General features: G+C 36.6%; 1 protein-coding gene across 2 annotated transcripts in view; it reads left to right on the top strand.

The window, feature by feature from the left end:
* Nucleotides 1-3,485: 3,485 nt before the first annotated feature.
* SLF1 (SMC5-SMC6 complex localization factor 1) overlaps nt 3,486-23,531 on the top strand; it is an 82,411-nt gene continuing 62,365 nt past the window's right edge. For both annotated transcript variants that reach the window (XM_039239404.1, XM_039239403.1), the window contains exons 1-4: nt 3,486-3,688; nt 15,199-15,312; nt 15,468-15,543; nt 16,676-16,916. In XM_039239404.1, the coding sequence (XP_039095335.1) occupies nt 15,199-15,312; nt 15,468-15,543; nt 16,676-16,916 (431 nt within the window). In that variant the 5' untranslated portion in view covers nt 3,486-3,688. The remainder of the gene's footprint in view (nt 3,689-15,198; nt 15,313-15,467; nt 15,544-16,675; nt 16,917-23,531) is intronic.

The raw sequence follows: 23,531 nt of genomic DNA, 5'->3' as shown, positions 1-23,531 counted from the left end.
GGGCAGGAGACACTAAGACCAGGAGTGGAAAACTTCACAGCTTCAGAGAATCCCCACCTCCAGCCAAGCCTGAACCCCCAATGCCATCTCAGCGAGGTGCCAGTACCCAGCCCCCACCCTGTTGTAACAAAGTGCTTATAGACAAATCCCCAAGCTATTGATGTGAATCCCTGTCCTCTTAGGAAGGAGCCCCAGAAATGGAGAGCTAGATGGACCCTCAGAGTCCCCTCCCATCACTGGCTGGGCTTGAGCCCTGAGTCTCAGCCATCCATTCATTAGGAGGGAGAGGACTGCTCCCTAACTGGGTAAGCAGATTGGGGGTAGCAAGTAGTAGGCAGGTGCTGGGCTGGGGCTGGAGTAGAATCATGGCCAATTTTTCATTTCTTTTTAGTTCATTTGTATAGTTAGTCTTTAATTTTTAATCTATAACACATGAGGGTTGCTTTAAATGATCTATAAGGTTCCTTCAGCTATAAAATCCTCTGACTTTAGAACTGACTCCCAAGCATTAATCTGAATATTTGAGAAATGATCCTCAGAGAAATCAATTTCCCTTTGTGTATATACCTCGTTAGTAGCTGAGCCAGACTTAAAATTCAAACAGAGGCAGCATACCAAAGAGGTTAAGGTAATAGCCTCTGAAGCAATGGTTCAAATCACAGCTCTGGCACCTAATTACTATGGTAACCTAGGACCATTTACAAAGCTTATCTTTGCTTCACTTTTCTCATCTGTAAAAGGAGAGTAATAATACCCTATAGTTCTGTGAGGATCAAATGTAACACTGCATAGCAGAGCATAAGCAACAATAAATATTAGGTATTCTCTATCTCCCCTCTCACTGTCCAGTCTTCTTTGCAGGTGATCACACTGTCTTTTATGGATGAGTGTGGAGCGGACATTCAACATCTAAGTGAGTTACGATCAACAAGCAAGCATGTATGCGGTAAGACCCTTTTTAAAAAATGCATGTACAAATACTTCTCTATGGATAAATAACATTTTAAAAAGGAATCACTCCTTCACTAATGTTTATTGAGCCCCTACTCTATGCCAGACACAGTGCTAAATGCTGACTATGTGATAATGGACAAAATAGATACAATCTCAACCTTCATAGCAGGGACAATGGATTGAAAACAAAACCCTGAGATCTACCTATGGGATATGCAAAGCAAATACCTTTCACACAGTGAACTTGACACAATGTAATAAAATGCACATTAGTATTTGAGACTAGCTGTACATATAAACTTGTGTTGATAAAGCAGGATATTCTTTATAACTAATTTCTAGGTTATTTATAATGGTCATTTCAATAAGATTTTAGTAAATTCTCTGATAATTAGGCTATTTCTATTTCTCTACATAAAATAGAATACTGGAATGGGTATGTTTAATTAAGGATACTCCCTTAAAATGTGTGATAAGCACCATCTGTCTGAGGGTTACATGAATTAAATGTAACAGGTTTGCTAATAACCAATAAATAGCAATTCCTTAAGGGGCATTACAAAGTCCAGTTTTACAAAGTTCGTGCTCATGCATTCATTTTATCTTCGTGTGTGTGTGTGTGTGTGTGTGTGTGTGAGACAGAGAGAGAGAGAGAGAGAGAGAGAGAGAGAGAGAGAGAGAGAGAACACCTGACTAAAAAGACAGCTGATATTCTGGACTTAGGGTCACCTACATGCTGATGGTCTTTAGGTTATTTATATTTGTTTGAGTTAGGAAGATAAAAGAGGCCAAGAATCAAAATAGAAAAGAAACTGGATTATTCATATGACAAAGTTACTTCATAGTGATACCTTAAATCCTTAACACAATCCTTAATCTTTAATACTGTAACATAAGGAATTAGTTCCTAAACTCCTTAACACATCCCTAAAATCTCTTTATACTCAACTTTTTTATCCCTCTGACTTCTGAATATAACATACTATCTATACAATTTTATGTGAGAATGAAAAGTGATTCTGTTACGATTATTTAGGAGTATAAAGCACAGTAAAAAGAGCCAGTTTGGGTGTCATGTAGACTGTTCAAATCTCAATTGTGCTATTTAATTATATAATTGGAGGAATGTTTCTCAGTTTCAGTGACAATTTTGAGTCTAAGTAGAAAGTGTCTGCAAAACAGGGTTAATATAATTTTTCTTGTAGAATGGTACTAACTTGAAGGAATGCACAGTGCCCGGCAAACACTAGCTGTTTGTGGTATAGTGGTTGGCTGTATAAATTTCAAAGAACACAAACCAAGGGCAAGAATACAAAAAAATCACTGTCTAAGAAGCTAGTTGCTTTTGACATGTAATTGACATGTAATTTCCCTTAAATTATTTGCAGTCCTTTAAAATGGAGAAATAACTAAATGGAAATAAAGATGGCAAAATTGGGACCAAATGGGGGTATTTTAAAAGGTTGACCTATTAATCAACAAGGATATTAGAATAACAATAGGCTGCCCTAAATATGGTTGCATTACTTTCAAAAAGTAAAAACGAATTTCGATAATGAATCGGGCTTTTTTTCTTTATGGTAATTTCTAGAACTCTTTTCGGAACTGGCTGTTTGGGAATATAACAGCTGCTTTTTAGGGGGAAAAGTAATGATTTAAATATAACTACTTACCTGAAGAAACTGCATTACATAAAGGTGAAGTAGCCAAGGTTCCCTAAATAGCATATTTCAAACCTTCCATGGAAAGAACCCCTTTCCTCACATTATCTCTCCATCGCAAGCAATTTTCTCTTTAAAACTATTGTGGGTACCTCGGTCTTGAAAATTCTCCTGAATCCTTCATTACGGAGAAAGGCTGGGGCAGAGCAAAAGCACTTCTTTCGGAAGGTGCATCTACTTCTCATCTCTTGATTACACGTTTCCTACGGGTAAAACGTCTCTCTAAAGCCCATGAGCTCACGTAGTCAGGCAAACAAAGCACTTTCTTACCCAATTCAAACAGCGGCGGGAACGTTTAATTCCAGACATGAACGACTCCCTCATTCCAAACATTTGTAAAAGGTGCAACCCAAGGCAATGGAAATAGTACTCTGGACAAGGGTGGTAAAGTAGCTCTCGGGAATCGAAGGTGACTAAACTCCGCCAATGGAAGAGTAATGACACTCCTTGGATATTGGAAGAAAGACTCGCTACTACAAGTCTCGGTATACATTGTCTTTGGCCTCACTTGGGAATCCGAGGTCGAGTTCCTAGCTGGAGATGGATATTCCTCGTGGAGAAGGGAGTGAGCCGGAATTCCAGGGCCTTTGCCAGCGGCAGAGGGTCAAGCGCCATAGGGCTGGATGCAGACTCCTGGTTCAACCGTCTCCCACTCACTTCTTGGTCCTGCTAAGATGCTACACGGAGCCCCGACCGGCCGGAAGTACCAGGCCCAGGAGGCAACCCAGAAAAATCACTTACCAGTCTCCCACGTCTGGCGCAGATCTAGCAGAAACCTGGCCCGCCCGCCAGAACCCAGCCAGGCACCCGCTCGGACCACCCTGACGACGGATCGAGAGCGTCACTGACAACCACCCGGAAATGGTACAAGAGCTTCCGGGGCCGCCTAGCGCGCGGCGGGAAATTATTTCCCAGAGCCCGGATTAGTGAGGTAGCGAGTGCTGCGGCGGCAGTCGTCTCCCCAGTCACCACCGCCACCCGAGGGAAGCAGCCCAGACTCTCCGACAGGGAAGGTAAAGGGCCTCAGCTCGGAAGACACAGTGTACCCTGACTCTCTGGGGTTGTTTCCTCCTTGTCCCCAAAGTTTCTGCGGCTCCCGGTTGTGAGATTGGGAAGGGGCTGGGGTTGAGCGCCGCCGGTGCCTGCTTCTCCTGCCTTCCGCAGCCACCATTCGTTCCCACTCGCCCGGCCTCGCTGAGCTCTGCGCCCGCGTTGGTGGGCTGCGGCCGCAGACCCCGCCCCGCTCCGCCCTTGCCGCCGCAGGGACCGCCGCCGAGCGTCTCTGCAGTGCAGGGCTGGGAGGCTTCCCCCGCCTCTTGTTTGCGCAGCTCGGCTGGTCGATCTTCTGCCAGGACGACGCTAGGCCACCCGCGTCTCCTGTTTCCATAGAACCGACTGGGACGCCTCTCGCCGAGTCTCTTGGCTGCGTTCCATAATTTAGCGTCAGTGCAGGTGGCTGGGATCCCCCAGGCCCACCTACCAGTGACGGGGAAAGTGGTGCCGTTCTTTTCTCCTTAGCAGAATTTTTGTTTAACGTAACCAAATGGTAATGATCATGTATCTGCGGCTCTTGTATGCCTTTAAACAGACGCACACACTTTTCCCTAAAAGAAGGCTGTCTGTTCCTGGGGATATAGTATCTTAGCTGCCTGAAGGCCAGCAACAAGACTAAGTGATAGGATTATCCTGAGAATTCCTCCCACTTCCAAAGTGTCTGATTAAACAATTGAAAAAAAAAAATTGGTTTGTCTCAGGTGACTCCCTATCAGAATCTAACCCAGAAATTAGAATCTAACCCAGAGCCTGATTTTTGAACGTGATCAGCTCTTTTTTTTGGACAAATGACTATCCTGTCTCCTTCCCCAATTGTTTTTCCTTAAGACCTTAGGTATCAACACTTAAATTGAGTGTACAGTAGACGTGTTAACGAGTGTCTACTGAACTTTCTGGTTTATGTTAAGTTATGCTTCAGTACCTATAAGTATCTGTTGATGTGCAAGATGTTCCCGTTTTAGAAACATTCGACTAACCTGTATTGCAAGTGTTCAGTACAGAAGTTGAATGTTGGGGGGTGTTTTTTATGTCTGATTTGATTATATCTAATTTAAAGAGTATTGTTAACTTAAATGAATTAGGACATTTTAAGTGATGTCCTTAGCCTTCAGTAATGCACATCAGCCCCTTTTAGATCTGTTTTCTAAATACAGATTTTTTTTGGCCTTGTTGACTTAGGTTCAGTTGTATGATTTAATATTTTCTTGTTGCTTCCTTAAAGCAGAAAGCAGAGTCATGTGAAACAGACTTTGAAAAGGTGGTTAAATGTGGCTATCTTTTATAATCAAAATTCAAACTTCTTATGACTTCATAATAGTATCCAAAATTTTCACAGAAACATTTTTTTTTTGAAAACCGGTTGTATAGCTTTTTTAACTAGACAGTATTTTTTTGATTAGTTATTCAGTGTCTTTTCATTGCTTAAACAATTTTTAAAAAGATCAATTGCATATAGACTGCGAATAATAAAACCTAAAGAGGGGCGCCTGGGTGGCTTAGTCGGTTAAGCGTCCAACTTTCCCTTAGGTCATGATCTCGCAGTTCGTGGGTTTGAGCCCCGCATAGGGCTCTGTGCTGACTGCCAGCTCAGAGCCTGGAGCCTGTTTCAGAGTCTGTGACTCCCTCTCTCTCTGACCCTCCCCTGCTCACGCTGTCTCTCTCTCTCTCTCTCTCTCTCCTAGAAATAAATAAAAATATTTTAAAAAAATAAATAAGTAAAACCTAAAGAAAGTACAGAACCCTCTTTCTCAATAATGTAATATGTAACTCTTGTAATTGTCCATAAATATGCTAATGGAAAACATGCTGCACAATGTATTATGTACTATTCTTAACCTTCTAAGGACATCTTATTGTTCAAAACTATCTCTGAAACTTCTTAAAATTATTTTTTAAAGTTTTGTGTATTTTGAAAGAGCATAAGCAGGGGCAGGGCGAGAGAGGGAGGCTCTTAAGCAGGCTCCACACTGTCAGTGCAGAGCCCAGTGTGGGGCTCAAACTGAAGAACCATGAGTCATGATAGAAGCCAAAATCAGGAGTAGTGACACTTAACTGACTGAGCCACCCAGGCGCCCCAAAGTATCCCTGAAACTTTTTTTTTTTTGATGTTTATTTTTAAAAGAGAGAAAGAGCACAGGTGGGTGAGGGGCAGAGAGAGAGAGAGACAGAATCCAAATCAGGCTCCAGGCTCTGAGCTGTCAGCATAGAGCCAGAGAGGGGCCAAAGTAAAACGCTTAACCAACTGAGTAACCCAGGTGCCCCTCCCTGAAACTTGTAAGTTGACTTTGTTTTTATTTTCTTGGTATCAAAATTACTTTGAAATAGGCTGTTTGGTTATTCTTGATGAAGAAAAGCCCGTATGAATTAGTCTAGTAATTCACCTGAGATCCATTTTGAAAGGAAAATAATGAAAATTTCATTTTTCATAATAAATGGTACTCTTTAGATTGTTCCTAGAAATGCTTTGAAATCTTAAGACATTAGTGTTATTTTTGTAGTTATGTTTAAATATTTTTCAGTAATCTAGCTCATCTAAATATCTCCTCACCCTCATAGTAGATTGCTTTACCTGCAGTGTATTTTTCTCTTGTGCTAGCTAAAAATAGATTAATTTGTAAAATTATAATGTAATTAAAATTATTAGACTGAATTGTGAAATTTAAGTCTGTGGTATTGTAGAAAAGGCACTTAGAAACAGGCAGTTCTTTGAACCAAACCTTGATTTCACCATTTTGCTAGCTGTGTACCCTTGAGCTAGTTTCTTAATTCCTAAGATTCCCTAGTATCCTCATCTGTATAAGAAGGGTAAACAACACTTAAATTGTCAATAAGGGAAGGAACTAACAGGTAATCTATAGACTATGATTAGGTCCTCATTAAAAGTGAACTCCTGCTTGTTCAACCTTCTATCTCATGCGTCTACTAAGTGATTAAAACAAAGTTCCTAGTGTACTTAAAGCATGTTTGACTTTCATCCCCCACAGCTAACCAACATAGACTGTCTATCCATTCTTTTTTCCCCTGAACATTGTCCCTCTTGCCCATCTTGCTTCCTTAAGGGTGTCTTTATCCCTACAAGTAGCATCTCCAGTCTACCTGTTCCTTGTATGGTACTGGATAGATGGAACATCTGCATAAGTCCTCTTAGCCTGTCATGTCTTCCTCACCACGCTCACTCTGCTGCAACTTCCTTTTCTACCTCTCCTGCTAAATTTGCCATCAGAAAGACTGAATATGGCTGTTCCTTTCCCAAGGAATGCCATTGAAGTGGGGCGCCTGGGTGGCTCAGTCCGTTAAGCGTCCCACTTCAGCTCAGGTCATGATTTCACGGTTCGTGGATTCGAGCCCTGCATCGGGCTCTGTGCTGACAGCCAGCTCAGAGCCTGGAGTCTGTTTCGGATTCTGTGTCTCCCTCTCTCTCTGACCCTCCCCTGCTCACGCTGCTCTCTCTCTCTCAGAAATAAAGAAAACATTAAAAAAAAAAAAAGAATAAGAGCATCCCTCAGGTCTCCCCACTGGAGACGTCAGTCAAATATACACACACACAGGCACACACGTATTTCATATCTTTAAAGAAGGCGCAGGAATGGACACTACGTCTTTAAGAAGAAAATTCCAAAGGGCAGCTGAATGAAATTAAGAAAGGCTTAATTTGGCTCTTCAGCTAAGAGGGTACAGAATTCCTCAACTCCACTTGATTCTTACAGCATTCAGAGCCAAACGGTGATCTACTCGGTACATCAGTACATATACAAATATACTGATTTGTGTATACTTTTTGCAGTATTGGTTAAAACAGAGATCCAACCATTTGACCCTTGTCACTTATTTGCTTTCCCAGTTAAATGCTTTAGATAGGAGAAACCATGAAAATCTTAAAACACTTGACAAAGCAGCAATATTGATTGTATTTAAGTCTTGGTAGATCTTTTCCAGAAAAGGGAAGCTTAAAAGTGATTTTCTTTAGTAGGTTTAAAATCAAAATAGAAGTAGGTTTAAAATCAAAATAGTTTGCTAGACTAACAAGCTTAGTTTTCAACGCGGTTGCCTTGAAAAGATAAAGAATTTTCAGTGGCGTGGAAAAATGATCAAGATAATATTTTAAATAAAAATTAAAATACAGAACTATATAATAATTTCAGTTTTGTTACAGGTTTTTTCACACACATACATAAAACCTTCAAGTCAAACCCTTCCCCCTTCCCCCAGATGTTAACAATGGTATTACAGGGTGAAGGGATTACAGTGATTGTAATCTTTCTATATGCTTTGTAGTATTTTTTAAGTTTTCTATAATTGTGTGTTAAAAGTAACAGTGGAAGTTATTTTGAGGGAAATTTTTGGTTCTTAAGTGCAAGTGGATAATCCCTGCTTATTTTTGGCAGCACTTTCTTCTTTCACTCAACCATTACACCCTGGTTTTTTATTCTCCCTTCTGAACCAGACCTTTGCATTCAACTGTATTCCTTCCTCTACTTTTCCCTGACTTCTCTTTTCTATACACTCTGTGTGTCATATTCTTCAAATGTGTTCTAGCTCAGTGTCATAAAGAATTCATAGACACTAAAAAGCTAGTGCTTAATAAAATGTTCTTAATTATGATGAGTGCTATAGGTTTATTTGCATTTGCAACTAGCACCAACTGCAGAGGAATTTCAGGCATCAGGGATAGGCCCATGTGGGAGATATTTTGGGAAAGTCCGCACCACAGAGACAGTTGCTTTCTCTGCATAAATGCCAGCTCTGTTCACAATCATTATCTCCTTAGTGGTGTGTATTATATGGTTCAAGGTAAGTAACTATTTTTTTAAATACTGCGTTTAAAAATATATTACAAAAACATTTTCCTGTAACTGAGAACCTAGTGTATAATTTTTCACTTTTTGATGATAAAGATAAAACCTTTAACTTTAAATAAATGCTCTCCTTTTTCTTTTGTTGTGTTAGGATAGTAGCTTCTGTGTGAATGCTTGAAGGATCACCTCCTCCAAGTTCTAGAAAAAGCTACCATTTCCCTAGAAATACCAACGATAGAATTATATTGCAGTGTATTTACTTTCTTGTGCCAGAAGACATGTGGCAGTTAGTCCTTGATCCTCCGTACCCCAGGACATCACCCACACAACCTGACCCTTCTTATAAGGACTTTGAATTGTTTGAGTCATTAGTCAGTGTTAAACCGGTATTATATAACGCTCTCTCTGCACTTATTGGCATATCAGACTGTTGTTTCTTGTTTTCTTAATCCACCAGGGTCATAGAAAGAACCATTAAACCACTGAATAAATATAAATAATGCTACCTGTGTATCTATAAATGTCTTTTTCTGTGTATACAAATGCCAGTTTTTTCATGTAGTTGCATGAATTAGATTGGTGATCCAGCCTGTAAGTTTGTCCTAGGATTATAGTATTAAAAAGCATTGCTAACTCTATTGTGAACTGTTACTTTGAGTAGATCACTTGCTTATAGGATGTTAACTCGATTAGGTTAATGGAACTTTGTTATTTTTTTTTTTTTTTTTTTTTTTAATGTTTCCTGTACTTATTTTGAGAGACAGAGAGAGAGAAGAGAGAATTCCAAGCAGACTCTATGTTGTCAGTGCGGAGCCCGATGTTGGGCCCGAACTAACGAACCATGAGACCATGACCTGAGCTGAAATTGAGTCTGGAGGCTCAACCGACCAAGCCACCCAGGCGCCCCTGGAATTTGTTTTTAAAAAAATGTACTAGTTATTTTGTACAATCGTGAGGATTCACACCTCTGTGAAAGTTTAGCGAATAGCCCAGTTTTTCTGATAAACTTGTAAACAAATGCCCTTTATTTTGATTTGTTTTTCAACATTAGTATTTGCATAATGTTTGAATCAGGACATCCTTTTATTTCACACTGCCCTTCCTTTTGCTTGTTTAGTATCAGTTTCATTTTTAATGGTTTTTCAGAGCAAAGAAATTGCTTTTAAAAAGTTTCCTGATTTCAGCACATGTACCCCAATGTTCATAGCAGCACTCTCCACAATAGCTAAAACATGGAAAGAGCCTAAGTGTCCATCAACAGATGAATGGATCAAGAAGATGTGGTTTATCTATACCATGGAATACTACATGGCAATGAGAAACAATGAAATCTGGCCATGTGTAGCAACATGGATGGACCTTGAGGGTGTTATGCTGAGCGAAATAAGTCAGGCAGAGAAGGACAAATACCATATGTTTGCACGTATAGGAGGATTAGGAGGAACTTGACGGAGGAACAAGGGGGAGAAGAAGGGCGGAAATGGTGGGGGAAAGGGAGAGAGGCAAACCATGAGAGACTCTTGAATGCTGACAAAAACTGAGGACTGATGGATGTGGGGGGGGGGGGGGGATGGGCATGGAGGAGGGCACTTTGGGGATGAGCACTGAGTGTTATGTAGAAACTAATTTGACAATAAACTATTTGTAAAAAAAAAAAAAAAAAAAAAAAGTTTCCTGATTTCTACTATTAAGCACAGTTGGTCCTGTTTTCATTTTAGTGTGAACTCTTGCTTTGATGGAAAATGCTGTTAAATATACAAAACGGATGTATTTATTCCATTATAAAGAAAGTATGATTTTAAGGTGAAAAGTTTGCATGATGCACATCCAAGTCACTTAATAATTTATAATCAGAATATGCTAAAATGTCAAAATCATAAACACCCGGGGCCCCTGGGTGACTCCTTCAGTTGAGCACTGGACTCTTGATTTTGGCTCCAGTCATGATCTCATGGTAGTGGCATAGAGCCGAGGGTCTGGCTCCATGCTTGAGTGTGGAGCCTGCTTGAGATTCTCTCTCTCCTTCTGCCCTTCTCCCCAGCTTGCACGCACAGTCTCAAGTAAACAAAAAATTAAAAAAAACATTTGGATTGTAAAATAGCTGTTAATTAACTAGATATGAAAGAGGAATATAGTATGATAATTTTTTTCCCCTTATAGTTCTGTGTAACATACACCTAGTTCTCAGCAAGCAGAAGAATACAATTCAAAGGACAATCTTTAAATAGAACATTCTGGATAATAATGTTATAGTGATTTTGTATTCATTGCTTTCTGTATGTATATTCTGGTTATTTAACAGTAGCTTATATATGTCAGTATTTTAGAAAAGCCTGATAGGCAAGATTTTAGGTTTCTAAAGTTAATCAACCTTCTTTTTTGCAGCATTTCTTGGAATAGCCTACTAAATAGCTTTTTGAAACTTTAAAATACGTAAATAAATGTAGTAGGTGATATAAATATGGCTGAAACACTTGTGTTCCTCTAATAAAAGTGGCTTTCAAGAAATATAAAAGATTAGATTAGTTTGCCTTTGCATTAGAATACCAAGATGATCTTCACCAGTATGTTGAATTCCACTTACCTCGTATTTCTTAAAGGACCTTCCTTTTTTTTTTTTTGGTAATTCTTTTTCATTATTGTTTGGGGGGCACCTGGGTGGCTCAGTTGGGTAAGCATCTGACCTTGGCTCAGATCATGACCTAGCTGACCATGAGTTTGAGCCCTGCTCCTGGCTCTGTGCTGACAGCTCAAAGCCTGAAGCCTGCTTTGGATTCTCTGTCTCCCTCTTTCTGCCCTTCCCCTGCTTACAGTCTGTCTGTCAGACTGTCTCTCTCTCTCAAAAATAAACAAACATTAAAAAAAAAAAAGAATAGCAAGATGATCGTCACTGATGTGTTGAATTTCACGTACCTAGTATTTCTTAAACGACCTACCATTTTCTTGTTTTGTTTTTTTAGTTCTTTTTTATTATTTTTAAATGTCATTTAAATTCCAGTTAACGTACAGTGTAATACTGGTTTCAGGTGTATGATATAGTGATTCAGCACTTCCATACAACACCTGGTGCACATCACAAGTATGTCTCTTATTCCCTGTCACCTATTTAATCCATCCTCCCTCTCCCTTCTATGGTAATCATCATTTTGCTCTCTGTAGTTAAGTCTGTTTCTTGGTTTGCCTCCCTCTCTTTTATTTCCTTGGCTCATTTTTATTTCTTAAATTGCACCTATGAGTGAAATCGTATGGTATTTTGTTGCTCTCTGACTTATTGTACTTGGCATAATACTCTCTAGCTCCACGTATGTCATTGCAAATGGCAAGATTTTGTTCTTTTTTACGGCTGAGTAATATTGCATTGTATATATACCACATCTTTATCCTTTCATTAGTCTTTGTACACTTGGGCTGTTTCCATAATTTGGCTATTATAGACAATGCTGCTATCAACATTGGGGTGCATTTATCCCTAATAAAAAATTAGTTGTTTTTTTTTTTTTATTCTTTGGGTAAATACCTACTAGTACAATTGCTAGATCATAGAGTAGGTTTCTTTATAACTTCTTGAGGAACCTCTATACTATTTTCCAGAGTGACTGCACCAGTTTGCATTCCCACCAGCAGTACAAGAGGTTTCCCCTTTCTCCACTTTCTCACCAATAGCTGTTTCTCATAGTGTTGATTTTAGCCATTCTGACTGGTGTGAGGTTGTATCTTCTTATAGTTTTGATTTGTATTTCCCTAATGGTAAATGATGTTGAGCATCTTTTCATGTATCTGTTGGCCATCTGGATGTGTTCTTTAGGAAAATGTCTATCATGTCTTCTGCCCATTTTCTACTTAGATTATTTGGGGTTTTTTTTGTGTGTGTTGAGTTATGTAAGTTCTTTATATATTTTGGATACTAACCCTTTATCAATATGTCATTTGCAAATGTCTTCTTCCATTCCTAGATTCCCTTACTTTTATTGGTTGTTTCCTTCACTGGGCAGAAGCTTGTTATTTTGATAAAGTCCCAATATTTTATTTTAGCTTTTGTTTTCCTTGCCTCAGGAGACCTATCTGGAAAGAGGTTACTGCCTGTGTTCTCTAGGATTTTTATGGTTTTAGATCTCACGTTTAGGTCTTTCATCCATGTTGAATTTATTTTTGTGTCCTGTGTCAGAAAGTGGTCCAGTTTCATTCTTTTGCATGTTGCTGTCCAGTTTTCCCAGCACCATTTGTTGAAGTGACCATCTTTTTGCCATTGGATATTCTTACCTGCTTTGTCAGCAGTTAGTTGGCCATATAGTTGTTGGTTCATTTCTGACTTTTTATTTTGTTCCACTGATGCATGTTTCTGTTTTTGTGCTAATACTATGCTGTTTTGATCACTACAGCTTTGTAATATAACTTAAGTCTGGAACTGTGAAGACTCCATCAATGCTTTCTTTTTCAAGGAGGACCTACTATTTTTTTAAAGGAAATTTGCTTGAAAGTTTTATGTATATCCATAGAATTAATAGAAGCAACATTTCTCCTTAGTTATGGTTGTATGCTTTATAATCCACTTGGGCCTTTATTGTATGTGTGTTAATGTGTTCTGCATCAATCATTATTTCAAGCAACAGAGGATATTCTTTGTAAAGTTTTTATATATTACCAGTCCATATAAATGGATATTATTATGGAGAGGCTATGTCGTATATTCCGTATACATTGTTAAAGAAATTTATAAGGAGTTCCTTCTGCAAAAATTTTGCCACTTATAATTTATTTAGTTGGCAGTATTTTACATGAATGATTTTTCATAAGATAAGCCCTGTTTTGTGTGTTTTATAATTTTGTACTAGAACCATTTAACTTTTAAACAAATATTTCTTTGAGAAGCCTTATCCTTAGAGACCTATTCTTTATGTTCAGTATCTTGAGTTTTAGTATTTTAAAGGGTTAATGCATTACATCCCTTTCCCTCTTTTGGAGCCAGTAGAGACATAAGAAAATCCGGTATTTTGGGGCCAAAATGTCAGCTTTTTTACTGACTAAAAAATAGTTTGGAAGAGGTAGCTTTGTGTAGCTCAAGTGTGCTTCTTAATACATATTTTCAGAATTCATTTACCCACCGGGCTTTAGGACTACTACTGGCAGCCTCTTAGGACATGTCGGAAAGCATTAAAATGAACTTGTCTTTGCAAGAGTGTGAAGATCTGTCTATCAAAGCATATCCAGTTAGTTCTCTCAAATACCTTCTCCTCCCAAAGCAAGGAGTGAGGAAGGTAGAGAGGGAAACCAGGCTTACTTTCAGCTGAAGTTCTTCCTCTTAGAAACCACAAGCAAAGGAAATGAAGGTTCGTTCACAACCATGAGTAATGCTTTAAATTGTTCATAGTGAGACTTTCAGGTTTTACTCAAAAATGAATCACAACCTTTACCTAAATACATATATGTGTATATAGTTCATATGTATTTAATGTCTGTATGTATTTGGTCTTTGACAGTAGATTTTCTATAAAGAACGCTTGTCTTTATACACTTGTCTTCTATGTAACACTTGTCACCAGTTGTCTGTTCCTATTCCCCACCTCAAACAAGTATAATTTTTTTAGTTTGCTTTTAATTGTCTTTAAAGAGGTCAGCAGCTTTTGCTCTACAGCATTAATTAAACACTAATTTAGAGCTTTAGTAACAAAATTGTTAGAGAAATGGAAAATTACCAATTTCCATAGTCCCAGCTTTTTTCATCTATAATGAGAAAGTAGATTTCCTCTATGATACCATCTAGTTCTGAAGTTCTGATGTCATGTAAACAAACAAAATCCAGTACTCTAATTAAAAATACTATGAGGGCACCTGAGTGGCTCAGCAGGTTAACCATCTGACTCTTGATCTCAGATTAGATCTCACAGTTTGTGAGTTTGAGCCTCACGTCAGGCTCTCTGCTTGTACTCTCTCTCTCTCTCTCTCTCAAAATAAGTAAATAAACTTAAAATCTTTAAAAAAATAATAAAAGTAAAAATACAGTGAGGTGGAATCTTTCTTGCTTAATGTGCTGCTTCATGAACTTTATGAACCACATTTAAATGTGGATTAAGGTTCCTCTTAAAATATATTTGAAAACTGATTTTTTTCAGTTTATTTTGTAGGTGATGAAACTAACATATGGCAGAGTGAAGACGTATATTGGGAATAGAATCCAGGTTCATTATATTTACCTACTATGCTAAGTTACTTGGTGTAAATGATGTGTGACCGTAAGTCCTGATATCTCTACTTACTTATACATACTCCCAATATCTGTCCACAAATCATTGTTTCATAAGACCTTAACAAAAAGAGTGCTTTTAAAATGAAGGTAGTATTATTATACTAATATTTGTTTAAGTATCCCTTTCTGAAGAATTGTAATCATTCATCAGTGTTCTAGCGTCAAATGCTGTAGTGATGCAAACTTTCAGTATTCAAACCAGAAAAAGGAAAATCTATTTACGGTCACATTTTGAGAAGATAACTTTATAAACCAGCTTCTGTTGCACATAAGCAGTGTTAACATTGGTATTTACAATAGAGCCTTAAATGTTTAATTCATTTTAAGTTTTATTTTTTATTTTTAGCACTCATAGTTAAGAAAAAGTAAGGTCAATCCTGTGAATAATATCTTTAACATATGTTGTCTTCTTTATTTGTATATGTGTTAGATGGAAGATGGTGCTCCAAAGCATATCATCCAGATGACAGGATTTAAGATGGAAGAAAAGGAAGCTCTAGGCAAATTGCTTTTAAAACTAGATTGCACTTTTATTAAGAGTGAGGTGAGTATAGAAACTTGTAAAGTATTTAAAATAGAATTGAAAAATAATACTGGTCTAAGAATGATAAAATGTCCACTTGATATTGTAGGAATAAAATGTGTTATAAAGGAAATCTTACCTTAGTAACGTTTCTTCATGTGGATTTTTTCTTTCAGAAATACAAAAATTGTACCCATCTTATAGCTGAACGCTTGTGTAAGAGTGAAAAGTTCTTAGCAGCTTGTGCAGCAGGTAAATTAACTACCTTTCCCCTTGAATAAAAATTTTCATGTGAAAAAAAAGATCCCTTAATTTCCAAAAGATAATATGCTTATTATATCAAACATAAATATGTTTTTTCCTGATATTTTTCTGAAAATATTTATGTTTTTGTTTTATTTTTCTAAGCAAAACTTTGTAACATACAAGAATGTATCAAAGAGGCGAAAATACTTACTTTACCAAAGACTTAGTGTTTTATGTAAATATTTTATGTCAGAAAAAAAATTTAACAGAAAAGGAAAGACATAAAATGCCAAAAGAAAAATAAAGATTTTCTTGAAGCTTCAGTGAACTGTTCTAGTCAAGTTTTCTTTGATCTGTCTTTGGAAAGAGTCTTTGTTCTCCTTCTCTTGCCTCTGTTCCCATCCATGCTATGAAGCAGTGATCTCACTGTCTTGTTTTTCTAAGATTTTAAATTCCATAAATCCAACTTGGGGCTTAGTGTTCTTCCTTCTATCTTTGTCATCCTTGATGTTCCTTTTATTGTTTCTTTTCTGTGATCTAGCATACCATTAGTGTAGTTATTGTCAAAAAAAAATTACATATAATGTCAGGAAATTTATTTTTTTAGAGTAACTCACCAGAAAGATGCTTGGGTTTATTTTTATATCTACAAATTGAAAGTATTATTGTCCTTGCTGTTAAAAAAAAAAAAAAAAAAATTATGGATGCCCAGTTAAAGAAGGTTCAGAGTGTTTGTAAATTTCTTTTACAAAGGGTAACATTGCTGTAAACATCATTACAAAAGTCATTACCATAGGAAGAAAAATACAAGTCTCAGCCAAAATGGTAAAGAATAGTAAGAGTAGACATAATTTAAGAAATACCATACGTATTTTATTAAGCCTTAGGTTTGTATTTTATTCAGTAATGTTTTTAGACTTAGAATTATTATGGGAAAAATTATATACAATGTTCAGTGACATTGTAGCCCTCTACCAAAAATTTGGGGAAACAAACATAATTCAAAGATGATGTTGGCAACATAGCCTAAGGGTCTCATGTTGAACAGTATCAAACTTTATTTGATATTTGGTCTTTATTGTGTACCGTTCATTAGAACCACAATTCTTTTGTGACTGACAGTTGATTTGCTTTCTAGGAAAGTGGGTATTAACTAAGGACTACATAATTCATAGTGCCAAAAGTGGCAGATGGCTTGATGAAACAACTTATGAATGGGGCTATAAAATTGAAAAAGACTCCAATTTTTCACCTCAAATGCAATCTGCACCTAAAAGATGGCGCGAAGAGCTGAAACGCACTGGTGCTCCAGGAGCCTTCCATAGATGGAAAGTTGTCCTCCTCGTTAGAGCTGATAAACGAAGTGATTCTCTTGTAAGGTAAGATGAGTTATCATGAAAGCTAAAGCAAGAACAACAACAACAAAAAAAAAAGTTCGGTTTGATTAAATATCTTTTTGAATTTCTTTGAAATTTGTGATTTAGTCCAAATGAACCATGATGATTTACTCTTTAATCTCAGAGTTAAGCCATTCTGTACATTTAAGTATATGTGTCTACTAGAACAAAATCTACTTTATAGTACTGCTTTAGAGTACTCTTGGGGTTTCTGTTTAACTTTCCATATTATTTCTTTTGGGTAACTCAAGCAAAATAAAAAAAATTAGAAGATTCTGATTTTAGTTTTGAAGCAGTTTAGAATTTTATAAGTCTTTATAACAAAGGCTTTTTCTGGGTCTATACAGTGTAGCTTTATGGTTCATGCTGTTTCTTTCATTGTTTCATTTCTTCCTGTCTTTTACATCATATTTTTAAAAGACTTCTTACTGAGTAAATTGTATTCAGACACTGTGATAACTATTAGGGGGGATGTAAGGGCCTTTAGTCACCTGTACAGAAGTATTACTTATAGGTAAGCAAAACACACACATTTTAAGTATACATTTTGATGACTGTGGACAAATTTATACACCCATGTTACCCCCCACACGCACTACTGTCAAGATCTGTAACAATTATGTAATTCTACAGAGCTCCCTCGTGTCATTCATTACACATTTAATTCTGCTCCACCTATGTAAGACAACCATTAATTTCCTTTGTTACGCCATACATTAGATTTGGCCTTTTTTTTTTAGTTACTGTGAATGGAGTTCTGTATATACTCCTTTGATACAGCTTCATTTGCTTAACTCATTATTTTTGAGATTCATCCAGGTTATTGTGCGTATTAGGAGTTCACTCCTTTTTGTTGCTTAGTAGTATTTCACTTAGCAGATATATTACTATCTGTTTACTCACCCATTGATAGACATTTGTTTTTAGGTTTTAGTTTTGTTTTTTTATTTGTGTTAATATAAATAAAGCTGCAATGAACATTTGAGTTCAAGTCTTCATGTATATTTGTTTTTATCTTGAGTAAATACCAAAAATGAAATTGCTGGCTCAGATGGCAGTTGTGTATTTAACATTATGGGGAAATGCCAAACTGTTTTCTGAAGTTGTGTGAGATTTCATTTGCTCTGCAGTTACTTTGGCACTATTGTCCAAATATCACTTGAGTATATTTGTTTATTTGTGGGCTTCCTACTCTGCTGGTGTCTGTGTCTGCCTGATACCAAAGCACACAGTTTTGGTTACTGTAGCTTTATAATGAGTCTTGAAATCAGGTGGAGGGAGTCCTCCAACTTTGTCTTATTCAAAAATATTTTGGTGATTCTGGAATGTCTATATTTCCTTACACATTTTACAACCGCCTTGTCAATTCCTACAAAAAAAGCAAGCTGGAATTATGATTAGAATTTTATTGAATCTATAGGTCAAATTGGGGAGAATTGAGATCTTGACAATACTGAGTTCTCCTATCTATATATACCATCTCTCTCTAGGTCTTTGATTTTTTTCATTAAGGATTACAGTTTTCATTGTATAAATATTGCACATATGTTAATTGATTCCTAAGTACTTTATGTTTTGGGATGTTGTTATAAATGGATTGCTCTGAAAGTTTTTATCTGCATCTGTTGAGATAATTGGTGTTTCTCCTTTACTCTGTTAAAATGGTAAATTATTTTGATTATATGTAATTCCAGTTAGTTACATATAGTGTAGTATTTCTTTCAGGAATAGAATTTAGTGATTCATCACTTACAGATAACACCGAGTACTCATCCTTACAAGTGCCCTCCTTAATGCCCATCACCTATTTAGATCATCCTCCCACTTACTTCCCCTCCAGCAACCCTCAGTTTGTTCTCTTTAGTTAAGAGTCTTTTATGGTTTGCCTCCTTCCCTCCTTTTTTTAATCTTACTTTATTTTTCCTTTGCCTTCCCCTGTGTTAATCTTTTTTGTCTGTTAAATGCCACCTATGAGTGAAACCATGATACTTGCCTTTCTCTTACTGACTGACTTTGTTTAGCATAATACACTCTAATTCCGTTCATGTCCTTGGCAAGTCACAAGATTTCGTTCTTTTTAATGGCTGGGTAATATTCCATTGTATGGATCTTATTTATCCATTCATCAGTTGATGGACATTTAGGCTCTTTCTGTAAATTGGCTATTGTTTCTAGTGCTGCTATAAACAAGGGTGCATATGCCCCTTCTAATCAGTATTTTTGTATAAACACCTAGTAGTATAATTTTTGGATCATAGTGTACTTCAGCTTTAACTTTCTGAGGAACCTTCACACTGTCTTCCATAGTGGCTGCATCAGTTTGCATTCCCACCAGTAGGTAAGAAGTTTCCCTTTTCCGCACAGTCTTGCCAATATCTGTTGTTTTTGAGTTACTAATTTTAGCCATTCTGATAGTTGTGAGATAGTACCTCAGTGTGGTTTTGGTTTGTATTTTCTTGATGATGAGTAATGTTGAGCATTTTTCCATGTGTCTGTTAGCCATCTGAATGTCTTCTTTGGAAGTGTTCATGTCTTCTGCCCATTTCCTAACTGTGTTGTTGTTTTTTGGGTATTTAGTTTGATAAGATCTTTATAGGTTTTGGATACTAATTCTTTATTAGATAATGTCATTTATAAATATCTTCGCCCATTCTGTAGGCTGCCTTTTAGTTTTATGGATGTTTCCTTCACTGTGCAGAAGTTTTATCTTGGTGAAGTCCCAGTAGTTCATGTTTGCTTTTGTTTTCCTGGCTTCTGAAGATGTATCTAGTAAGATGTGTCTTTTTGACAGCCCAGGTCAAAAAGATTTGCTGCCTGTGCTCTCCTGTAGGATTTTGAGTATTTCCTGTTTCACATTAAAGTCTTTCATCCATTTTGAATTATTTTAGCATATGGTGTAAGAAAGTGGTTTAATTTCATTATTTTGCATGTTGCTGTCCATCCAGTTTTACCAACACTGTTTGTTGAAGAGACTTTTACCCATTGGATATTCTTTCCTGCTTTATCGAATATGAATTGACAGTATAGTTATGAGTCCATTTCTGGATTTTCTATTCTTTTCCATGGACCTATTGTATCTGTTTTTGTGCCAGTGTTATACTGTCTTGATCACTACAGCTCTGTGATATAACTTAAGTCCAGAATTGTGATGCCTCTAGCTTTGGTTTTCTTTTTCAACATAACTTTAGTTATTCGGGTTATTTTTTGGTTCCATACAAATTTTAGGATTATTCTAGCTATGTGAAAGATTCTCGTGGTATTTTGATAGAGATTGCACTGAATGTGTAGATTGCTTGGGGTAATATAGACATTTTAACAATATTTGTTCTTCCAATCCATGAGCATAGAATGATTTTCCATTTCTTTGTGTCATCATCTTCAGTTTCTTTCACATGTATAGTTTTCAGTGTATAAATCTTTTACCACTTTGGTTAAGTTTATTCCTATTCTTAAGGCTTTTAGTACAATTGTAAATGGGATCATTTCTTAATTTCTCTTTCTGCTGCTTCATTATTGGTGAATAAAAATGCAGAAAATTTCTGTACATTGATTTTGTATCCTGCAACTTTGCTGAATTCGTGTATCAGTACTAGCAATTTTTTGGTGGAGTCTTTTGGGTTTTCTAGTTACAGTATTTAGTCCTCTGCAGAGAAGGAGAATTTGACTTCTGCCTTGCCAGTTTGGATGCCTTTAATTTCTTTTTGTAGTCTAATTACTGAGGCTAGGACTTCCAGTCCTATGTTAAACAAAACTGGTGAGAGGATGTCCCTCTCTTGTTCCTGACCTTAGGGAAAAAGTTCTTAGTATTTTCCCACTGAGGAAGGGAGTAGCTGTTGGTCTCTCAATTATAACCTTCATGATGTTGAGATCTATTCCTTCTATCCCTATTTTCTTGAGTATGTTTAAGAATAAAAGAATGCTGTATTTTGTCAAATGCTTTTTCTGCATCTATTTAGAGGATCATTTGGTTGTTATCTTTTCTTTTATTAATATGATATATGACATTGATTTATGGATATAGAACCACCACTGCAGCCCAAGAACAAATCCCGCTAATCATGGTGAATAATTATTTTAATACACTGTTGGATTCACTAGTATCTTATAGAGAATTTTGCTTTGATATACATCAGGAATATTGGTCTATAATTCTCCTTTTTAGTGAGTTCTTTGTCTAGTTTTGGAATCAAGGTAATAGTGGCCTCATAGAAGGAGTTTGGAAGTTTTTCTTCCATTTCGATTTTTTAGAACAGTTTCGGAAGTATAGGTATTACTTCTTTAAATGTTTGGTAGACTTCCTTTGGGAAGCCATCTGGCCCTAGACTCCTTGTCTGTTGGGAGATTTTTGATTACTGATTGAATTTCTTTACTGGTTAAGTTTCTGTTTAAGAACAAGCTACTAGTTTTATCTATCTGTTCTACTTTTTAAAAAAAAAATCCTTTATCATTTATTTCAGCTCTATACTTTATTATTTCCCTTTTTCTGCTGGGTTTGGGCTTTATTAACTGTTCTTTTTCCAGGTCTTTTAGATATAAGGTTAGGTTGTGTATTTGAGACTTTTATTCCTTCTTGAGGAAGGCCTGAATTGCTATATACTTCCCTTTTATAACTGTCTTTGCTGCATCCCCAAGGTTTTTTGACTGTCATATTTTCATTTTCATTGGCTTTAATGTATTTTTTAATTTTTTATTTAATTTCCTGGGTTAACCCATTCATTCTTGATAATGAAATGTTCTTTAATCTTATGTATTGGTGGTCTTTCCATTTTTTTTTTCTTGTGAATGACTTCAAGTTTCATAGTGTGGTCTGAAAATATGCCTGATATGGTCTCAAACTTTTTGTACTGGTTAAGGCCTGATTTGTGACCCAGTATAAAACTATTCTGGAGAATGTTCACGTGCACTGAAAAAGAGTGTATATTCTGCTGTTTTAGGGTGAAACATTGTGAATATATGTTAAATCCATCTGGTCCAGTGTGTCATTTAAAGCCATTGTTTCCTTCTCCTTAGATGATCTGTCCACTGCTGTAAGTGGGGTGTTAAAATCCCCTACTATTATTATGTTATTATCAATGAATTTCTTTGTTATAATTCATTTGTACATTTGACTGCCACTAATTTGGGGGCATAAATATTTACAATTGTTAGATTATCAGGTTGGTTCGAGGTCTTTATTATGATATAGTTCCCTTCTTTATCTCTTATTACAGTCTTTGGTTCAAATTCTAGTTTGCCTAAATATGGCCACTCCAGCTTTCTTTTGATACCATTAGCATGATAAATGGTTCATTGATAGATATGAATTTAGTGCTCTTGTATTCCCTGTAAAGTCACTGTTCCTGTAGATTGCCTCTGTTCCTTTCTAGTCTTTATTGCTTTTGGTCTCTTTCCCACTCCAAGAGTCCCTTTTAATAATCCTTGCAGAGCTCGTTTAGTGTTCAAGAACTTCAGTTTTTGCTTGTCTTGGAAACTCTTTATCTCTCCTTCTATTCTGAATGACATCCTTGCTGGATAAAGTATTCTTGCCTGCATATTTTTCCCCTTTAGCATGTTATATATATATCATACTGCTCCCTTCTGTCTTGACAGGTTTCTGTGGATAGGTCTGCTGCTCACTTTATGTATGTCTTCCTTTGTCCGTTAAGGGTCTTTTGTCCCTAGCTGCTTTCAGAATTCTGTCTGTATCTTTGTATTTTCCAAGTTTCACTATGATGTATGTCTTGATGTTGACCTGTTTTTCTTGATTTCAAGTGGAGTTCTCTTGGCCTCTTGTACTTGAATAATGCCTGTTTCTTTCCCCAGATTATGAAAGTTTGAAGCTATAATTTGTTCAGATAAACCTTCTATGCCTTTTTCCACCTCTTATTCTTCTGGGACGCCTATGATACAGATCTTACTGCATTTTAGAGAATCGCTGATTTCTTGGTCTTTTCTTTTCAGCTTCATTGTTTTCTATAATTTAACTTCCATTTACCTATTTGATCCTCTGCGTCTTCCATTCTCATTGTAATTATATCCAGTTGGATGTGTATCTCACTTATAGCATTTTTTATTTGATCCTGACTAGTTTTTAAGTCTGTTATCTCTATTGCAAAGGTTTCTTTGGAGTCTTCTATGATTTTTTTCAACTAGCTAGTATTCTTATCACTTTTGTTCTAAACTCTTGTTCAGGTATATTATTTATATCTGTTTTGATTAGATCCCTGGTTTTGGTTACTTTTTCGTCTTTCTTGGGAGAAGAATTCCTGGGTCTTAACGTTTGTCTAGGTTTATCTTTTACATGTTACAAAAGCTTATTTTGTTTCCTGCTCCTGAGTGGAATGCTATATTAAGGGGTTATATACTGTCTAGGGCCTGATGCTTTAAGAAGTGTTTCTGGTGTATACCCTGTACATTCAGCTATTGTGATTTGGCTGTTCTTTCCCCCAAGTCAGTTCTTTAAAGAGTTCCTCTTTGCTTGCAGTGGGGAGTGTTTTGACCATTAACAAGGTATGCTTTGATTTGTTTGTTAAAATAAGCCTGATTTTAAAAAGGGAAAAAAATATCTTCTACAAAAAAAGAGAACAAGAAAAGGAACAACAATAGAAAAAAGAGACA

The sequence above is a fragment of the Hyaena hyaena genome, unplaced genomic scaffold (assembly GCF_003009895.1).
Source record: "Hyaena hyaena isolate Hyena2069 unplaced genomic scaffold, ASM300989v1 scaffold_156, whole genome shotgun sequence".
Taxonomy (NCBI): Eukaryota; Metazoa; Chordata; class Mammalia; order Carnivora; family Hyaenidae; genus Hyaena; species Hyaena hyaena.
The sequence above is the reverse complement of the archived record's forward strand: the minus strand, read 5'-3'. Positions and strand labels throughout refer to the sequence as shown.